This window comes from Amphiprion ocellaris, chromosome 14 (assembly GCF_022539595.1).
Source record: "Amphiprion ocellaris isolate individual 3 ecotype Okinawa chromosome 14, ASM2253959v1, whole genome shotgun sequence".
Lineage (NCBI taxonomy): Eukaryota > Metazoa > Chordata > Actinopteri > Pomacentridae > Amphiprion > Amphiprion ocellaris.
In genome coordinates, this window is record NC_072779.1 from 11,409,525 (window position 1) to 11,429,496 (window position 19,972).

The 19,972-nt window shown below is 39.5% G+C and overlaps 2 protein-coding genes across 4 annotated transcripts; both read left to right on the forward strand.

Moving 5' to 3' along the window:
• The first annotated feature begins 626 nt into the window (after positions 1-626).
• Positions 627-11,663, forward strand: map3k7cl (map3k7 C-terminal like). Of its 2 annotated transcripts, XM_035953328.2 has the most exons (6): positions 627-1,047; positions 2,008-2,089; positions 4,931-4,989; positions 6,406-6,521; positions 10,731-10,895; positions 11,403-11,663. In XM_035953328.2, exons 2-6 carry the CDS (start codon positions 2,014-2,016, stop codon positions 11,419-11,421), a joined length of 435 nt encoding a protein of 144 aa, XP_035809221.1. In that variant the 5' UTR covers positions 627-1,047; positions 2,008-2,013; the 3' UTR covers positions 11,422-11,663. The 2 variants fall into 2 exon arrangements, with proteins under 2 accessions (XP_035809221.1, XP_023137053.1); XM_023281285.3 differs by having other exon boundaries at positions 631-1,047; positions 10,731-11,663.
• A 132-nt stretch (positions 11,664-11,795) lies between these two features.
• Positions 11,796-19,321, forward strand: bach1b (BTB and CNC homology 1, basic leucine zipper transcription factor 1 b). Of its 2 annotated transcripts, none has more exons than XM_023281288.3 (5): positions 11,796-12,925; positions 13,037-13,288; positions 13,963-15,348; positions 16,453-16,659; positions 16,749-19,321. In XM_023281288.3, exons 2-5 carry the CDS (start codon positions 13,037-13,039, stop codon positions 17,082-17,084), a joined length of 2,181 nt encoding a protein of 726 aa, XP_023137056.2. In that variant the 5' UTR covers positions 11,796-12,925; the 3' UTR covers positions 17,085-19,321. The 2 variants fall into 2 exon arrangements, with proteins under 2 accessions (XP_023137056.2, XP_035809220.2); XM_035953327.2 differs by lacking the exon at positions 11,796-12,925 and adding an exon at positions 13,742-13,830 and having other exon boundaries at positions 13,150-13,288.
• The last annotated feature ends 651 nt before the right edge of the window (positions 19,322-19,972 follow it).

The window sequence follows — 19,972 nt, forward strand, 5'->3', positions numbered from 1 at the left end:
TTGCAAGGAGAAATTGGTAAAATTGCAGCATTAAGATGTGCAAGGTTGGTTGAGACCTGTCCAAACAGGTTCAAAACGGCAATTACAGCCAAAGATCTACTAAATATGGACCTGAAGGGGGTGAATACTTGTACAGACACTTATTTTGCACTTGTCTTTTTAAATTGACATTAATTTGTAGAAATCTATGGTTGCTTTGATATGAAAGAATATTTTTGTTTTTTAAAATAAATACTTATTTAAAAAAAAAAAAAAACAAAAAACATTTTATTGGCCATGATTCAACGTTGAACAGCAATGTTGGACACTGTTTAAACCACTATAGGGCCTATAACCTGTGAGAAAGCCCAAGTGAAACAAGTGTACAGGTGGGTTTGACTGACTGCATCCTCCAAAATCTACCACCCAAAGAGTAAACACGCTGTGATGTCTTGTTTTCTTCCATAAGAGCTATTATAACATGAGATGTTCATGCTGAACAACTGCCTCATTGCACAGCTATTGCAAAGCCAACGACCATCCCAGCGGTATGACCGTGTCACTCAAAACAGTGCTGCAGCTATGGGCATTTTTGCGGGCTAAAGTCATGTCATCTGAGACATTTAATTGGGCCCGGGCCGCCACAGGGGCACAGCGGACGGCATTCCTCCACCGCCTGCGCCCTGTGTTGCTCTCCGCCGCGTGGCTGCAGTCCGTGGATAACATGTACATGCCCACGCAAACTTGAGCAGCTGGAGTCCTTCTGACTAACGCTACCGTAGTTTAGTCTACATGGTGGGAAACGTGTGCTTAATTGGACACAAAACAATCTGGTTAGAGTCTCAAGATAGAAGGGGAGGTCAGCTCTTGGAGAGGTAGTTGTGCCGTCTTTGCTGGATTTGTGCCGGAGCGCAGCGCCTGAGATACAAGCGTACTTTCTCTGAAGAGACTTCAACACTGGTCCGACGGGAAGCCAACAACAATCAGCACTGAGGACGTACACCACTGTCTGATTGTTACTTATTTCACTGCAAGGAATTTTCTGGGGTCTTGTTCGCGCTACTTCAGGTAACAATGACCAGCTGGCGCAGACTTCTCAGCAGTGCATGCAGGAGACAGTCAATACTTAAGGAATACACGATCCTCTATTACAGTGTGCAATATATACTTACAATATGTGCATGATCTGTTTTATTTAACACACTAATGCTGTCATACTTTGATGCATTACATGTTTTGATGAGGCTTTACTTCAAAATGTGTCTTCTCCAACCGAGAGACATTTTTTAAGCTGCTTATTTTCTGTAGAAGGTCACTGAGTTATGTTGTGAGAGAGAGTGAGTTTAGCAGGGTTAAAGCAGGCAAATGCCCTGATATAAAAAGCCTGTACCTTCACTGGAAGGGGGGCATGCAAAATCCAGACCTCAGAGCCAGTCTGTCAAAGCTCTCTAATTATTTAATCCCACTGCAACTCTAAATGCATGATGAAACTGCTGGCTGTGTGTGTGTGTGTGTGTGTGTGTGTGTGTGTGTGTGTGTGTGTGTGTGTGTGTGTGTGTGTGTGTGTTCATAAAGCTCCACAGGAGTGGTTTCATCACATGCTTTATCAAAGGGTCTGCAGACATTTCATTCCAACTCCACACTACACCTGCTGAGTTCAGTATTTCGTTCCTCCTGCTGGTTAAAGTCACATTGATGTACTAAGTTAGAATAAGTTGGGCTGATTGCAAACTGTATGCACATCAAATCAGGGCCAAACTGCTGATTAATGTGCTATCAACCACTTGGGAAAATAAGTTCTCTTTACAATTTTTCAGATCGTCTTCACGTCTAAGTTTGAAATCAAATAGCAGAAAAAAGAAAAAAGCTGGAAATCAACGCATTAAAGAAGCAGGAACAGTGTTTTTCTCAAAAATAATGAATTAGTCGAAAATGAGGCCGTTACATTTGCTGTCAGTTTTCAGTTGACTGATTAATTTCTGTATTGTGACATCGTCTTTCATGAAGTCCTTTGAATTGTGCTAACAGGGATAAATGATCACCTCAACCAGAAGAGTGTCTCCTGATAAATCTGAAGTTAGAATCGCCTTCAGCCTCGATGACACATCAGGTAAACACACACATACACACACACACACACACACACCTTAGCTATCTGCGTATACTTCACATACAAATGTTCACACACACGACTGTGTTCCAGTATTTCAAAATGATGGCAACAACTTATTTTGAGTTGAGTTACCCCGATTACTCAACTGATCATTTAACACCACATGAAGCCCGGACTTCTGCTCTCACTGCGTTTCCAGTATGTGTGGAACATGTGCACGACATTCTTCCCACCAAAACAGAGCAGGCACAATCTGCCCCGCACCCTCACACCCTATCACTTTAACTGTGTTCATTCTTCTACACTGTAACTGAGACAGGTGCTCACTCTATTTCTGTAGGACCACAGCATAATAAAAACAAACCACACACGCATGTGCGCAGCTGTGCAAAATGCACCTACACAGGCTGTTATTTAATCTCCGATCAAAACATGCACAATTGATCCTCACGCACACGTACTGGGAGATCTAGCCTACCTATGGTGCTAGGTGCTGCCTGTCAGGATGTTTTACTGCAGTGGGGCCAGGCTTTGGGACAGCAGCTTCAGCTGTGCAATGGCAGAGTCAGGTTTCCCCTCTAATACTAACAGTGTCCTGCTGTCTGATTCACTGTTCAGCTTTTAGAACACTGGCCTATATTTATAAGCAGTTAACACTTCCAGTCCTGCTCCACCCATCTCTGATCCCCCCTTGTCTTTCTCTTGTGAGATGAAGTGCTATAGTAGGAACGACACACTCGAGTCTGACCCTGAACAGAGATTCTTTGAACTCTCTGATATTCTCCTTGTTATTTGCACATTACAGTAGGATTTTTTTTTTTATTGCTAATTTTTCATATATGTCATTTTTATTGCTTGTTTTATTTTCTCCCTACATAAAAATCAACCTCAAGGCTCACAGCGGTTTGCAAAGGGCCTTGTTTTAATCTAAGTTATAGCTCAGGAGTGTTTCAGGGACAATCTGACCTTACCTCCAAAATCACACTTTAGATATTCCCTGGGCGATCATGTTGTAGTCTCTTTGAACTCATGTTTCCCAGCAGGGGAACTTTGCTCTGTCTGGGGATCATCCTCTAGGCCCTTCATGACTTCATGCTCGACATAGTTATAACCCCACACTGTGTCGATCCTAAGCATGAGAACTGTATTTATTCCACATCATAATTGGCCCCCTGGCTGTTGGCTGGCCCACTAATACTCCTCCTTTTAGAAGGTTGCATCATCCCAGGATTCTCCACATGTGTTCCACAACTCCACGGGGACATTACTATCAAGGCGGAGGCCGGTGCAGACAACCTGTCTGTATCTGTCTGGCTGCCTGTCTGTCTGAATCCCTCGCTGTCTGTACATCTGGCCTGGCTATTTGTCTGTCTGCTACATAGTTGTCCGTCTGTATTCTTATCCGGCATGTCTTTCAACCTGACAGCTCATTACTGCTGTTCAGTAAGAGGACATGGCTCATTTATAAGTGCAGCTCTGTGTTGCTATGTTGTGGTGTCATGCAAGAGGCCCCTATAGTGTTTCATTTTGGGCCATTTTATGAGGTGAGGAAAAGCATTAAAACAAGTGAATGTGGATCAAGCCGCTCAGCTGTACGTCAGTGGCACTCAGCAAACTATATTATGTGTATTATATTTTAACGGAGGACACGTTATGCTGATTAAATAAACCAAGCTGCAATTACCATTGCATTTTAAAAGGGCTGGGAATACTTTCCTACTTTACAGACAGTCAGGTTTGCATATTAAAATCAACTTGCAGTGAGTTTAAGCTCAAAGTTAATCACAAACATTTAGATGTTTATTGAATAAAAAACTACATATTTCATATTAGCCTTCAAAGGCAGTGGTTAAAAGAATAAATTGTTGCTTGTTTGTCTTCTTTTTTTATTTTATTTATGCGCATATAGCCAACTGCATTTTGCTATCATTTCCCAAAGTAAGGGCTTCTTGTAATATTGCCAAAGGTTTTAAAGGCAGTCTTTACACACAGTGGCATTGCCATGTGATTTGAATCTGAATTTGACTACATAATTGGCCTAAATTAAATTTCAAGACTCTGTCGGCTAATTATTGCGTAGTATTTAAATGAATGAGAATCAGGACCATCTGGTAGGAAGAAATTAATCAAAAAATCAGTGGTACAGTAGAAAGTAGAGAAACTACATGCATTTCCTACAGGACTATGATAAAAATAAATTTCTAGAATAGTTCCATCCTGTGCTTCTTCGTACCTCTACTTCATTATTTTCAAGTGGAAAAAACGTAAGCTTTAGTTGCTTTACACATTAAGATTTGCTCGTAATCAGAATTTTCATTGTTATAGATTTGAATACTAAGCGTTTTATAAATACCTAAAACCAACTCCAGCACCAACACCATTAAAATACCTTACATGTTAATGCCCCGACAATAATTAGCTCTATAACATTCTGTAAAGGACTATTCAATGCAATAAGTACCTTTAACTTTTGACACTTCAGAATTTGTGTGCAAATTGTGCAGGTGTTTTTACAGTTACAGCTTGCTGTTACTTTTACTCAAGTCCAATACTTTTTCCACTGTGGTCAGAAAGCACACAGTATGTGATGATAAATGTCCAGCAGTATGCATACATAGTTTTTTATAATACACAAACACAACAAATACAAAAAAACAAAATAGTACAGAACATTTTTGATGTGATTAACTGATGTACAATATTGAGTTTTATTGTAACAAAATGTGTTATTCTATAATTGTGCTATTTATTTGTTTTTTTTTTCTTTTAGTACTTCTCTTGTTATTGTTAAATCTTTCTTAATCAGTTGTAGCTGATAAATGTGTTCTGTTTGAATAGATGTAAAAGATGTGGAGGACATCTCTCAGACTTTCCCGGATCTAGAGCAACGATTACAGGTACACAGCAAACATACTGCTGCATCTAACTACACTGAATATACAACGTGTTGTTTGACTTTGTCAAATAGATTACACATGGTAATAACTTTAGCTCCACAGTGCTGATAAAGAACAGCATTACCTGCCATTTAAAGGGAAAATCTTTATTAGAATTTGATATGTGTGGCTCTGTTTTGTGGTATTATTTTTGTGGATAGCCATAAAAAAATGTTTTATACATGATTTGATTCCAAATGTTCTTGCTCTGCTAATCTTACTGCTGTTATCAATACTGAATGCTTCATACTCAGTTCTGAATGCCAAAACACTTCTCGCAGAGAAACTGTTCTGGGAATCACTAACTGAAGTAGAAAGCAGACCAGAAATTCACAGTAAAATAAATAGATAAAATATAAATCCCTTTAAAAATTAAATGTCCTCCTGGAATAAGCTGGACATCACAGGCTATTAAATAAAACAGAGTATCTGAGGGTGGGATTTTCCTGTAAAGCTCCTCTGTTCAGGGTGGTAGCTGAATCTTTAAAGAGGTAGAAGCTTGGCTTTAGTTTATCAGTGTTTTTACTCTTTGCGCTCACTTGGCTATTAGTGTTGTCATTGAATTATCCTTCAACCAGTGCCACTGCCAGGGACACATAAACTGCATGTTGGTTTAGAGTATCAAAAGAAAACAGTTGTAGCAGGCCAGTGAATGATAGCGTTCAAACACGCTGGACGTCGCAGGAAGTGGAAGCTAACAGTGTTCTCTCTCGTTCACTTTTCTCCAAGTTTTACAATCTGTTGTTTGCGCAATGTGGAGCACAAATTACCATATTACACCTGTAATTGGATTAGATTTGATCGTGCAAGTGACCTTGGCATGACTTGGACATGCCATCTGATGGTGTCAGGTCTCCTACTAGCGAGCCTTCCACCTTTAGAAATAAAGCCCCCACAGGACCAATGTAAATCAGTGTCTTTCTGACTGTTCTCAAGCATTGCATGTTGTGCCAGTAGTGGGAAAAGGGAGTTTACTAGAGCTGCAAAAATGAATTGAACTACAGATATGAATTATTGTCCATTTTAAAGCAAAACCTTTAAAAGATGTCTGACTCAGGCTTTTGAAATCTGAGGATTTTTAATGAAATTTATTAAATTTTTGGACTGTTGATCGAATGAAATAAGACTTTTGAACATGGCATCTTGGATATGTTTTACTACCCTCTCTTATTTTGTAGACTCTGAGTATTTAAGGGAGAAACTAATTCACAGATTAATTGATAGTGACAATAATAGTTAATTCTTGATCTAGGAGCATTTATAAAACTGATTTGAAAACAAAAATAACAAGTGAAGGTTTAATCATACTGGAGTGTTGTTGGTGTCATATAAAACTCTTCATTTGTCACAGACCTGTTTCTCTCTGACCTCTTGCAGCCAGTGCCACCTTGTGTTTCTCTGAGAGAGAGCGTTCAGGTGTACAAGGAGCACTGCAGGATGGCCAGAGAGTTCCATCAGGTCAAACACGAGATTGCTGTGCTGGAGGACCGCAAGTAAGGCCCAAAAGGAATTACTATTACATCGATTATACTGATCTGATTACCACTTGTTAAAATACACCAGTGCAAGCCATTGTGGTGCAATAGTAGCATGTCTATGTCCAAATCAAAGGACTGTGTGTTCAGATTATGTCACTGTCACTGCTTAGACCTGCAAAAAACATACAGCTTTGTATTTGTATTTGTCTGTAGTTTTCTAGGGCAGAGAAGTGTTCTGATAATCCAAAATGAAGTTATTTAAATTATATTTAAATGTCAAGTCACTGTGAAACTATGAACAATAAAACTCAGAGTTTTTTCTAAGAATCATAATCATAATACCAGTAATAATGATTAGTTATTGTCACAAAAACATATATTTGGAAGTAATGCTTGCAAGGTTTTTAACTTTAATTCCCACTGGCACCACATTTACTCAAAATGCAGTAGAACTGTAAGGGGTTTTGGACCAAATTGTCCACCAGGTGGCACATGTTAACAATGTCTGTGCAGCATTTAGAACACAAACTGAGAGCATTTCCCTGTAAAATGATATTTGAGCATCTGGTAATGCATAGTTTCAATTTCAGTTGTTTGTTTTAATCATTCTGGATGTTTTTTTTTAAACTGAAAACAAGACCAAGCTTGTTTAATATATATATGATGTGGAAGTTTCATGGTATACATTGTTTTTTTGTTTAATTCTGAATCATATTTGGGAAATCTAGCATGTTCGCTGGGGTGAATACTGCACTACCTGGAGCCCTCATCAGGTCTAATTGAATGAGCTCTAATGCAAGCTTCAATGCACAAACAGTGTGTACCGTATATGCTTGCACATAAACAGGGTTGTATGTCACATACACACAGTGCACACTGTCCCCAGTGTCCTCTGCAGCTGTGAGGAGTCTTAGCAGAGGGATTTTCAAGGCCCTTGCTATTACCCCACCGCCACACCTACACACACACATGCACACACAGACATGCACTGACACCACTTACACCACTTCACAGTTCCTAAATAGAGAACAGCAGGCAGACTCTGATGGGATGAGTGTAGCCTTGAATCTAGATAAGAACATGATGAGTCAAACTGGTACAAACTCCTGCTTCTTCGCGCTGACAATCACGCCAAGATTCACTGATACACACGCAGAACACAAAGTTGGACGCACATTTATAGTAAGCAGACACACAACAAGGCACAACAATATCACAAAATGTGCTTTTGCTAAAAAAATACTCAGAAATTTGCTAAAAAAAATATATCACTTATTGGATTTTTTAAAAAATGTAAGACTGCTGATTCTATTTTCATGAAATAGAGGATGTTTTTATATTTTCTGTTGTTTGTCACTGCCATTAACAAACTTGCGTCACAAAATGAAAGCTTTGATACGTCTGATATGAGGAAGTTGATGCACAGAAGAACAGGAGAGTTTCAGACATACAGTGAAGTGTTGCAAGGATGACTGCAGGAATGACACTTAACACACAAGAAATTTTCCACAGTACACTGCTGCCTTTGGTTAGTATTGGTCAATTACAAACTGTAGTAGTCACATGTATAGTTCTTTCAACTCATTCCACCAATGTAGCATTCACATAAAACTGTCAACATTGTTCAAAGGGAAATACACATTTACAAGAAACTTTCTCACACTGCTATTAGCCCTGAGACTGTTACTGATACTATCATGATACCAAAAGATTACACAAGAAACACTCACTGTGAAAGACCTGTTAAAACATGACAAACAGGTTTAAGACTTATGTCAGGAAACACAATAGAGTATTTGAGATTGTGTCATATCTGCTGACATCTTTCATAAACTTCATGCACACAAAAGAACAACAAAGGTGATAGTGTAATGTCTTTTAAATTATGTTATTTTTAAAAAAGGCATTTTGTACAGTTCATATGAGACTTAGTCTGGATTCTCTGGTTTCTTGAAGGATTCTGAAAAGATCCCTTCCCCTTTTTTCAGGCTCTTGCTGTCTCAAAAAAATGCATGCATACACATGCACCCACATGCATGTACATATGCATGCTTCAGCTTGTTTCTATTAGCAGAAAAACAACCATTTAAGACAAAAGCTGTGCATCTGAATCACTAATCCTTCACTGTGAATAACACAGAATTTTGCATGAAGCTGAAATCTTGTAGTTTAAAAAAAAATGCATTTTAATTGCAGTTGAAAACAACTGTGCAGAACCAAAACAATCAAATCAGGTGTCAAATCACTGTTAAATAACCTGTTTTTATCCAAAAATCATATATAAAGTTATGCTTGCAAATTCTGAGGGAATTACCAGCTTTTGACATCATTGGGAAATGTGTAAATAAAATGAAAATGGATTGTGGTTGCATAGGTACACATCATACTTTCCACCAAACTCTTTTGTCTGTTACTCATGGATCTGATATTTCAGGAAATGACTCAGCTGAACCTGGTTTCAAATGTAATCCATGAAAACAAAGGAAAGGCCCACAACTGAAATCCAAAAGATTTGGAGTCAACTATTGACCTCAGATTGATAGACTCTTCATTTAACATCGGGGTGATTGCAACACTCTAAGACATAAATCTGTAAAATAACAGAAAATGTACTGGCAGCACATTATGGGGACTAAGTTTTCTATTAATTAACAGTTCAAATAATAATAAAAAAGAAAGAAAAAAGGCATTTTTTTATATTTTAACTATAAGTTTATAGAAATAATAAATAGATGTTTGCTAATATTTAAAGCTATGGTGTATCTAGTACATTTTCTGTTTTCTGAAAATACATGACACTGTCAGTTTTTTTCATGGTATATCTCCAAGATATACGGTACAAAAAGTGTTAAGTCAAAAAAAAAAGCGTCTCTTCATGTGTGCTTAAATCAGTTTTGCTATAAACAACAGGAGGGAAAAAAAAGAAACAAACTAAAAGATTTGGACTATTAAATGACATCGCATTCTTTCATAATTATCCCATTAAAGCTCCACACACGACCTGTATTGTCAAATACAAAAATAAATTTTGCTGTTTGTTTACGCTGCTGTTCTGTGACTTGGCACTGACCAAGTGTAATGCAACACTGACATTCACATACTCTCATTGCACGCATGCATGTACATGCGCGTATGCTGACAATACCATTCAAAGTCCGAAGGCTGATCATTGTTTTCCAGGGGAAGTCAGGTCATTCTGCCTAAACCAGCACTAAGTGTTTCAGTTCAGTGAGCTTTAAAGGGTAAAACAGCCGGGATGGGCACTTTTTTGTGTTTAATATGTGATGTTATCAATGGTGCCATGTTCATGACTCCACGTGGACTTATAAGACACCAGAAATGCTAATGGAGCGGTAAAACATGCAAGATTTAGACATAACTTCTTATATTTAACATTACAATGCAGAAAGAAAAGAAGTAACTTTGTCCTATTGCTCAAACGTGATAAAATCTGCCACAGAAACATTTCCTCTCTTAAAATCAACTCACTTTTATTGTCATCTCTTGTGAGGAACTCTTCTAAAAGGAGGGGCATTTTACTGTAAAGTGTAGCCCTTAAATGATCATATAATAAGCAATAAAACAAATTTGTCACCGTAAGTTCCACCTCATCTAGACAGAGCATTTCTCTTCAAACCTGCCAGACCCTGTAGCTAATGGTAATATTCCTGAATGTGACTGAGGACACAGAGATCTGTAGTATTTATCAGAATTATTTTGCACATAAAATGTAGAGCTTAACTATAGATGTTTTAGTTAAAATGTTTGTAATCCACATTTCCAGATTTGTACAATACATTAAAAAAAACCCATCTTTTCATATATTGGAACAACAATTTGTCTTTAGTTTCTTTAATAACACTATAAACCCCATTTGACTGCACAAAATGTTGCATTTACTGATTGTAAAAAGGTTAGTGTTGTTTCCCAACAGTATGCACGTCAGCCTTCCTGTGAGTCTGCATTGTTTCCATGGTTATTTTGGCTTCCTCCCACATTCTAGAAACAAAGCAGCTGTAGGCTATAAATTGCTCATATGTATGAATGTGATTGATTGTCTGCAAATCTGCCTTTCCTTGAACTAGGAACTTATTACAGCTGTCTCCCTGCCTTAGTGTATGCTGGGACAGTTTCCAGCTCTTCACAACACTTGATATAGATTAAGTCATACTAAGAAAGAAAATTAACAAATTACTCTCGGTAAAAATCTTTGTCCTCTTTTAGGCGAAAGTTGCTGGCAGAGCTGGTGGAGGATGAGAAGGTTGCCATGGAGATCGCCCGTCTAGAGGAGGAGTTTCGGCGTCTAACAGAGGAGAACCGAACCTTGGTGACTGTCCACAACGAGCGCGCTCAGCAGCTGGAGAGGCTGTGCCCGACCGGTCGAACGAGGCAAGACTCCTCGTGACCTCTGACCTCCACAGAACCTGAGACCACCTGACTTTTAGCTGACACCAGGCCAGGAAACCCAACCAAAAGGCTCAGCTAGTGCTCATTTTACACAACTGCAGTCTGTGAATCAGCTAATTACACAGAAAGGTGCTGTGTTTATTCGTGTCTGAGTCATTCGCTTGAACCACAGTCGTTTGCAGACGTCATCATCGTGAAGTTGTTAGTGATTCTACAGAGCTATGAAACAGTGCAACTTCTTAGGGTGCTGTTTTGTTTTTATGTGATCTTGCGGAGCCTTCGTGGTCGCTATTGCAATACCTAACACGTTATATTCATCCAGTGTCAGCTGTAGGAATGTGACCAGATATTTTGATGTTTGTCTCAGGTCCTGTGGAGACTCGAATCTTTTACCTGAGGTCTGTCGAGCTAGCCAGAGGTGGTATGACGCGGTCCAAATGTTGTGTTTTATCGAGTGTTTTAACCTCCTCTCCCTCTCTCCCACCCCAGCACACAGATGAGTGTTTAACACAGTGTCTGGGATCTGGAAATTATAACCGTTTGTGAGGAACACAAAAAGAAGAAGGGTGATTATCCATTTCACAGTATCTGCTGCGACACAACACTGTAAGAGTTGTACATTTTTTTTGGTTTTTTTCTGATGTAGTGAAAGTAGTGTAGTGTGTACGTGTAGACAGGGAACTATATGACAAGATAAACTGTAGCTTATTGTCCTCATCTAATAATAAAATGCATTTGATTTTAACGCCAGCATCAGTTCCTTAGTTTCATTTCTCCAAGCCAGCGCTGTTGTGTTTGTTGTGCTCTGTCTTTACTGCCACCAGGCTTACAAAGAAAAAGGAACTAGACAGTTTTTTTTATTTTCATGACGAGATTAGTTCATTCTGGAATTATGAAACAGTCACCTGATTGGCCAGTTTGACTCTGATAGGCTTCCCTCTTCCTCCAAATCATGTGACACTGGCAACAGTGCTTTGTGGAGATGATTATCTGGTTTGGCTACACTCTGTTGTGTGCTTTTTCTTTATGCAAAACCCATTTACAAAGATAATAATTACACCTTTTCTCAGTATTCAGTTATATATTACTTATTTCCATTATTATCCATGTGTTTATTATATGTAACTGGCCAATAACAGTTGCTGACACCTCAAACAACACAAATTATCTAACATCTTTATATTATGGATATATTATATGAATATTTAAAAACTTTATGATTCAAGTGGGCATTAGATATGCAGGTATATTAGATGTGCTGATTCACTTAAACCTCTGCCAGCGAAGCATTTCTCTCCCTCTGTTCACAACACACACGCACAATGACTTGCTTTGCTACCTGTAAAAACAAGATATGAGATAAGTAGGACCTACTGGAAATTATTAACCTTTAGATTAACATAACAGCCTCCTCCTTGCAACAGGTCAGTGACATTTGTTCTTGTTTTTTGTTAGTGCACAGCTTCTTTTCAAATTTCTTTCTCCACTTTGCCTGCAATTAGATCAGAAGGTTCAGGCAACTTTTAGATCAAAAGACACAGACAACAGACAATATCTTCTTTTCAACAACCAGGTTTGTATTCCTCTACCCTCACCTTAATCTCCAAATGATGTTCAGTCTGTAAAGGGATTTTCTGGGAAAAGCCTGTTAGTTTACCAGACAGATCCAAGGGTGGGATTGGTATGGACGGGAAAACTGCTTGCTCATCCTTTATCAGCAGGAGTGCGTGAGTCAGCGCTGCTCTGTTACACCCAGAATTGTTGCAACACACACACACACTCACACTCACACACAGAAACACAGACGCACACACTCTCCCTCCTCTCACATACTCACACACAGGCCATATGACTGAGTCAAGCTCAGTTTTTAGTTTGTAGCCGAGTTCAGATAAGGCATTCTGGGAAACACAGCCTGGTTGGACGGCATTCCCTTTAGAAATAACCATGTCTGCTCAGCAGCTGGGACTTTCTTTGACACCGTGAGAAACTTGGATACAACAGTTTGTAAGGTAGGCATGTTTTAGTTGGTGTTTTGAAGTCGTACTTTTAAAGTCTGGAATGTACTGTCATAGCGGGGCATTGGTTAACGGGGACTGTATATGTGTGTTTTGTGTATTTAGATGTCCCTGATGGCCATGTCTGCCCCCCGGTCGTCTGTGTTTACATTCGAGTCTACATTGCATTCCTGCCATGTGCTGCGCTGCCTGGACGAGCAGCGTTGCCGGGATGTGCTGTGTGATGTTACGGTGGTGGTGCAGGGTCAGAGTTTCAGAGCACACAGCTCCGTACTCGCTTCCTGTAGCGAGTACTTCGCCCAGAGGATCTCGTCTTCCCTCACACGGCACGGAGCCGTGATAATTCTGCCACAAGAGGTGAGATGTCACCTCACGATGCCGTAACAGACGTAGTAGTGACACACAAGCTCTGCTGCCTCACAACAAACAAGGAATGTGTTTGAAAGCGAAGTGAGAAAAGTGACTAAAAGTGTTATTTCCTCAACGAGTGTTTATGGTGCCTTAGATGGGGATTTTTTTTTTTATATTGCTACTGTCTCTAATCTTGACATGCCACATTGAAAACACTAACATAAAAAGTATCTCTTATCAGCAGGGACATCCAATCAGAATAGATCATAATATGAAATAAATTAATATCTTGTCTAAAAAAGTGTAAGAGCCCTCAAACTTAAGTGTTTATTAGTCTTGTTCATAGTAAGTACTCTGTTTCTTGTATAGAACTGTTTTTTAAAATGACAAACCTGTTTCCATAGATGTCACATTATCATTTTTTCCCCATTAATTTCCCCCTTTTTTATGTGATTTTAGAAACTGTAAAACCATTGAGGCTAAATTTTCATGGTCACATGTATTGGTTGCTGAGGCACTACAATCCTCAGCTTTATTTACCACAGCAGGTCAGTGGTTTCTCCACCATTTTCTGGCCAAAAACATTTTTAAAATGTATTGTAGCTCGATCCCATCGCTTTTCCTTGAGAGCACACTAGAAAATAGAAAGTGCTCATGTATGTCATCTTCCTCTGTTACAGGTGACAGTTGCTGGCTTTGAACCATTGCTGAAGTTTGCCTACACATCCAAACTGCACCTTGGAAAAGACAATGCCTTAGCAATACGAAACTCAGCTTCCATTCTCGGCTTCAGAGACCTAGACGAGGCCTGCTTTGATTTCCTCCTCCCGAAGTTCCTCAACAAGGCCCAAAAAAAGAGATGCAAGAGCCAATTATCAAAAGAAAAATGTGGCACAGACACTGACGATGTATTCTTGGATGAGAAAGAAGTAAAACCAGTGGCTGACTCACCACCTCCGCAGGAAGTGGCTTGGGACTGTAACAAATCTGTGAAGAACAAAATGGGAAGTCAGAACAGCACAGACACTGTTACACCTGTAGCTGAAGGAACAAAGGAGCATTTTGTGCAGTGTCCAAAATATCGAAAGTTCCAACTAGCTTGTGGGAAGGAAGCTTGTGTCCCAGAGAAAAATCTAGCTGCTCCTGTAAAGGCAACCAGGGGTGACTCTGTCCTCTCCTGCTCCAGCAGGGCAAACAGTAAGAATGAAACTGAAGTTGAGTACTCTGAAATGTCAAATGCCTGCAGACAGAGCAAAGGAGTGGCTGATGACCCACAGAAAGCTGAAATATATGTCAGGGAAACAGAGAATTGTGTAGGCAGAATGGAAGTTGATACGGTTAAGAAAGACACAAACGATAGACAGGGAAAAAGGGATGAGAAGGTGAGAGAGAACGGTGCTGCAAAGATGGAAGAAGAGATGAAGCTCCCCAGTGGAATCAGATCTTCAGACATAACCAGTGTGAAAGCAGTCTCCTCAGAACCAAGCGCAAGGCTTAGTGAGATGTCAGCAGGGTTAATATTGCACCATTGCCCTCGGAGGGCCTTAAATGAGGGCCCAGCCATCACTAGTTCACTGGAGCACGAGCGGTTTGCCGTGGACTTTAAAGAAGACAAGAAAGCAAAGGACCCTGATTTGCCAGTCCCTTTTCACAGAGAGGCAGAGGAAGAGAAAGAACTTGGGGGTAAAGGGGCAAATAAGGCCTGGCAAAGAGGGCAAAGAGGCCAAACAGGCACTATGGAAGGAGCGACCCTGTCATTAAATACTACCAGAGAAAGTGAGGCAGTCGAGCATATGAACTTCCAGGAGTCCGAGGCAGGGTGTTCTGCTGATACAGGGAGCAGATGGACACAGAGCACATCTTCAGATTGGCTGAACCTCAGCTCCACAAAAACCAGCTGTCCCTTTTTGCAGGATCTGGACCAAAGGAAATGTTTACCGAGGCTGTCTGAGTGCGAAGGGGCATCTCAGTCGGGTCTTTCCTCCCTAAACTCAGGGGAGGATGGAGACTCAGGGACAGAAACTGAAGGAGACAGTGAGGCGTCCACCAGGGAGAGAGCGAGGCAGGTGAGCAGGAAAACTATGACTCAAGTCTGCCAATGTTCTGCAGCTCTGCTCTCCTGTTTATTTGTCCTGCTGTCTCCTAACTGTGGAGTTCATGTTGTACTGAAATTAGCCCGTTAAGCAGCGTCATTGTCACCCTACCTGTAGATTACCTCACTTTATTTGTTTTAGATAAGACCTTTAGGTACATTTTGTCACACACAAGTGAACATTGGCAGTAGGTGGATTTGCTATAGCGCCAAGTTAACTATTCACCCAGTAGAGATGATATGTGTGTTTCCATGTGTGTACATTGTTGCCGTGTGTGCGTCTCGCTAATTGGTTCAGAGTTCAATTCAAGCCGAACTTCATGACTCAGTCTGTTGAGTTGCTAATGACTGTAGGTCAAACAAAAGGTTTGAGAAATTTATCTTTCTACTGTCCAGATTTATCATTTGGATTCGACAAAAAAGTACTGTGACTGTGCAGAAAAAAAAGCAAAGGTCATTTTAGAGGAAACGCATTTCTTTTATTTACTCTAGATAAAACACAGCAAGATTTAAATTGCTCCAATGAACTGCTCAGTGTACATTTCCTGTCACACATTAGCAGCAGCAAGTTTTTCGAGTTAACAATTAACAACTTGGTAAAAATATAACTGTCCGAACTCTGTGTCCATTTGGCTTGACTGGCTTTATTTCTCTTGGTGCATTTATAGCAAGTTCCATACTGACTTTTGATTGAATATTTCTCAGTTTCATTCAGTGAATTTTATTTCATTAAATGAGAGTTTTAAGAAATATATGTTGACAATGATGTTTCGACAAGCAACCAAATTTTTCACTATACTAACCCTCTAAAGTAGATATAAGTGTGATGTCCCTGCAGGATATGAGAATGCCTTTAGTCTTACTAATTAAACAAAGCATAGATTTTCATTAGTTTGTACCTCACACAGTCACAATTCCGTGTTCCTGAGAGCTTGATATACATATATATATATATATATATATATATATATATATATATATATATATATGAAGAGGAGGAAAATGCTACTTCATTGATGCAGATACTCTCTCACATGTCTGTTTGTATGACCTTTGCTTCTTTTTGGGGTTTTCTCAGATGCAGTTGCCCTATTCTGTAGACTGGATAGTGGATCTGAGTCGAAATGACTTCCAGCAGCTGCTGAAACAACAGGTCTTTACGCGCGAACAGCTGGACTTTGTTCATGATATGAGGAGGCGCAGCAAAAACCGTCTCGCAGCTCAGCGATGCCGCAAGAGAAAGCTGGACTGTATATATAATCTGCAGTGTGAAATCAACAAGCTGGTGAGTAAAATCATTCCATTTTTCATAAAGCAGCCTTTTGGTTATAGTTGTTTTGATCAGATTGTGTGTTGTGCATGTGAATGTCACAGAAGACAGAGAGGGAGAAGCTGATCGTGGAGAAGAGCCAGCTGAGCCAGCTGAAGATGAAAACATGTCACAGTGTCTCTGCCTTGTGCCAGAAGGTCTGCAACGAAGCAAATCTACAGCCAGAGCAGCTGCAGGTGTTAGCCAAATACACCTCCCCAGACTGCCCTATGTCCTCCCTCTTTTCTCACATAGACACACTTCTTTCGCAGCATGGGATGCCACTCCAACCGCAGGGATCGCTCTCGGCCTGTTCTGTGGACCTCGATAAGTATATGGCATCGGAGGAGGCTCCATCCACCTCCGGCAGGAACACACTCACAGGACAACATCCACTTTAGATACACCTCCAGTACACATGCTGCATCAAAACCCACAGGAAGTTTGTGCCTGGGGTTAAGATTTCGAACTGCACTGTAGCTCGTATCGTACAGGATTTCAGGACATTATGATGTAGCCTGAGTACAGGCTGCAGTATAAAGCAGTGACACAAGATCTCATCACCACACACCAATGCATTTACAATGAGAAGGCCGTAATCAGCAGATGTTTTAATTTGCTTGCTGCCTTTTCAATTTAAGATTTATAGTGAGGGGTCGGAAAGGCATTTCTGATGTTCTAAACCATTTATTTTACTTTTGTCCTGATTACAAATCTTCCATAGAGTTCTGCAGCAAATGTTTTTAGCATTACAAATGGCTTATTGCAGTTTATCTATTTTAGGGGGAAACAAATCTGCACATTTTGAGGTGTGTTGAGAATGTTATAATTTTGACAATGACAAATTCATAGGTTTGAATCAAAGAGAACAATGTTTTTTTTTATAACTGTAACATATTTCACCGCTTGATTACCTCAGGATAACTAAAAAAATAATCCTTATATGTATATTAATTGCTTTAGAAAGCATTTTATATGGTTTGATATTGAACAATTCTCAGGAATCTGGATCAAGCATGTTCCTGTAAACAGGAAGATTGAGCATACATTACCTCTTGCAGACAGTGTTTGTTCTGCCTCTCTCTAACAGAATGCAACACACCACAGCATTTTGCACCAAAACCACACAACTCAACAAAAAGACTTGACAAAGTGTGCCGTGTTTACCTTTTGGTTTAATGGTTGGCTCTCCTTTGTTTCTTTTCTGACTGTCATCGTGATCTCTTCTCTTCAGCTGACCACAGTGACACAGCTCTTTTAAGCTGCACACACCTCGGAGTTTTGTTTTGACTCACTGAAACAGACCTCACAAATTTACTTAGATATATTAAATAGTTCTGTCTAAAGAAACTGCACTTTAGCAAAGTTTTAATCCATGAATAAAGTTCAAGTTTAGAAGAAAAGCTGTCTTTTATGGAAATATTTGAGAAATCCGGACTGCTGGACTTTTCTAACTTTTATTGGATGGAAATGTTGCATGCTGTCCACAAACTTGTTATCTTAACCACCTTTATCTAAATTGCTTCTCAAGGACCAAGTAAACAAGTCCCTTTTGGATGCAGTACAAGCAGATTCATGCTCATATTGTGTGCCTCCTGTACCTGTACCTGTTTTCTATTTGCTTTGTGCATTCCGATCATTGCTCTATTTTTTTTTTTTTTTTGGAAAGTTTTAAGTTGACTTTTGCCTTTTTTTTTTTATAAACTCTGCTTATTGTAAATATTTGACACTCAGGACTCTTTACAGAAAACCAGCTTTGCAGCCCCTGATCAACTTTTGCTGTATTTTATTTTCACTTATTTATGCAGGTGTTTTCAGTCAATATAATCATCCAAGTGCAGATGGTCTTTCAATAATTTATGTAAGTATGAAATGATTTTATAATTTGGATTTTATGACAAAATGCTCACCACATTTTATTTTTAATGACACTGGCCTTTGAGGGTGTTGAGTTGTCTAGTGGTGGTTAATGACAAAAGAATGTTTGATCTCCCACTAAGCTGACTGCAGGGTGCACATATTTGATCTCACTGGTGCTTATTGCCCTCTAGTGGCAGTGCATGCACAGTCAGGCAACTGGCAGCATGCTGTGTGCACTGATGTGTACAATACACAAAAAGCTTTTCTCCTATGTTCATTTATTTTTAATGCACAAAAATGACTGTATCTTCCTGCAATCTTGTCCGAAATGATTCCTGCAATTTCAGGCCAAATGTGATAAATGTAACCAAACAAACAAAAATGCTCCAGCCAGTAAAATATGTTTGTTTCCAACATCCTCCACTTATGAAGATATCCGTAATGCAATGCACTGTTGTTGAAAAACCATCAGTAATGTTAATGAGATGTAAAATCTGGCAGTGTTCAGTGTGAGTGATGAATAGCCGAGCTCATAAGGTCTTTGAGGACTCATCTTTCAACCTGGACAGATAAATTAATGATTTAATACTGCGCTTCATATGTCATGTTTCTCCCTCCTGAATCTTAGTCACTCACTCCCACTTAGTCTCACCTCTGTTCCCTGTTTAACGTACTTTCCCAATTTCTCTTTGTTTTCACTTTTTTTTCAGCAATCCTAACTCTCCCTCCAATTTTCTCCTTTTGGAGGCTATGTTAATTAAAGGAGACTGTTATTTCATCTCTCAACTTTCTTTTATGTCAGCAAATGTAGCATAATGTTCTGCAGATGATTACAAAACTACAGTCAGATTTGTTAATCACACTCATTTTGGTCATTCTCACAGACTATTCATGCACTTATCAACGTGAGAGAATTAAAGAAAGTCAATCCAGAGGGCACAAAGGCCAAGCAGGTCAACTTGGCCCTGATAGATCGGGTGGAAACTGAGAGTCGATGACTTCTAAGGGGCTTAAAGGTGAGAAAATCACCCTAATGGAGGAGGCCTTTTGCCTGGGAAAGCTTGTGTTGATGTTCACGCAATATGATCTGGTCATTCCCGAGTGGCTGCACCTCACTTTAACATGTGTGTACTTATGCAGGTTGACTTAACAGTGTATTTCTTTGTTTGTTTGTTTTTTGGCAGCAATTAGCCATCTTGGGAAACATACACATTTCTAGTAGTATGATAGCATGATATCCCATAAAAGTTCTGCTAGCATAATTAAAAATAAAGCTTAGGAAAAGAATAACAATCCAAAATGAATTAGATTGTTTCTGCTCTGCATCTGTGATTTTGTTTGGGCTTTAATGTTTTAATCTGCAGTGTGGCACATTTGACAACAGATGGCTCCACTGGAACAATTCCTGACAGTGAGAACTAGGAGAGAG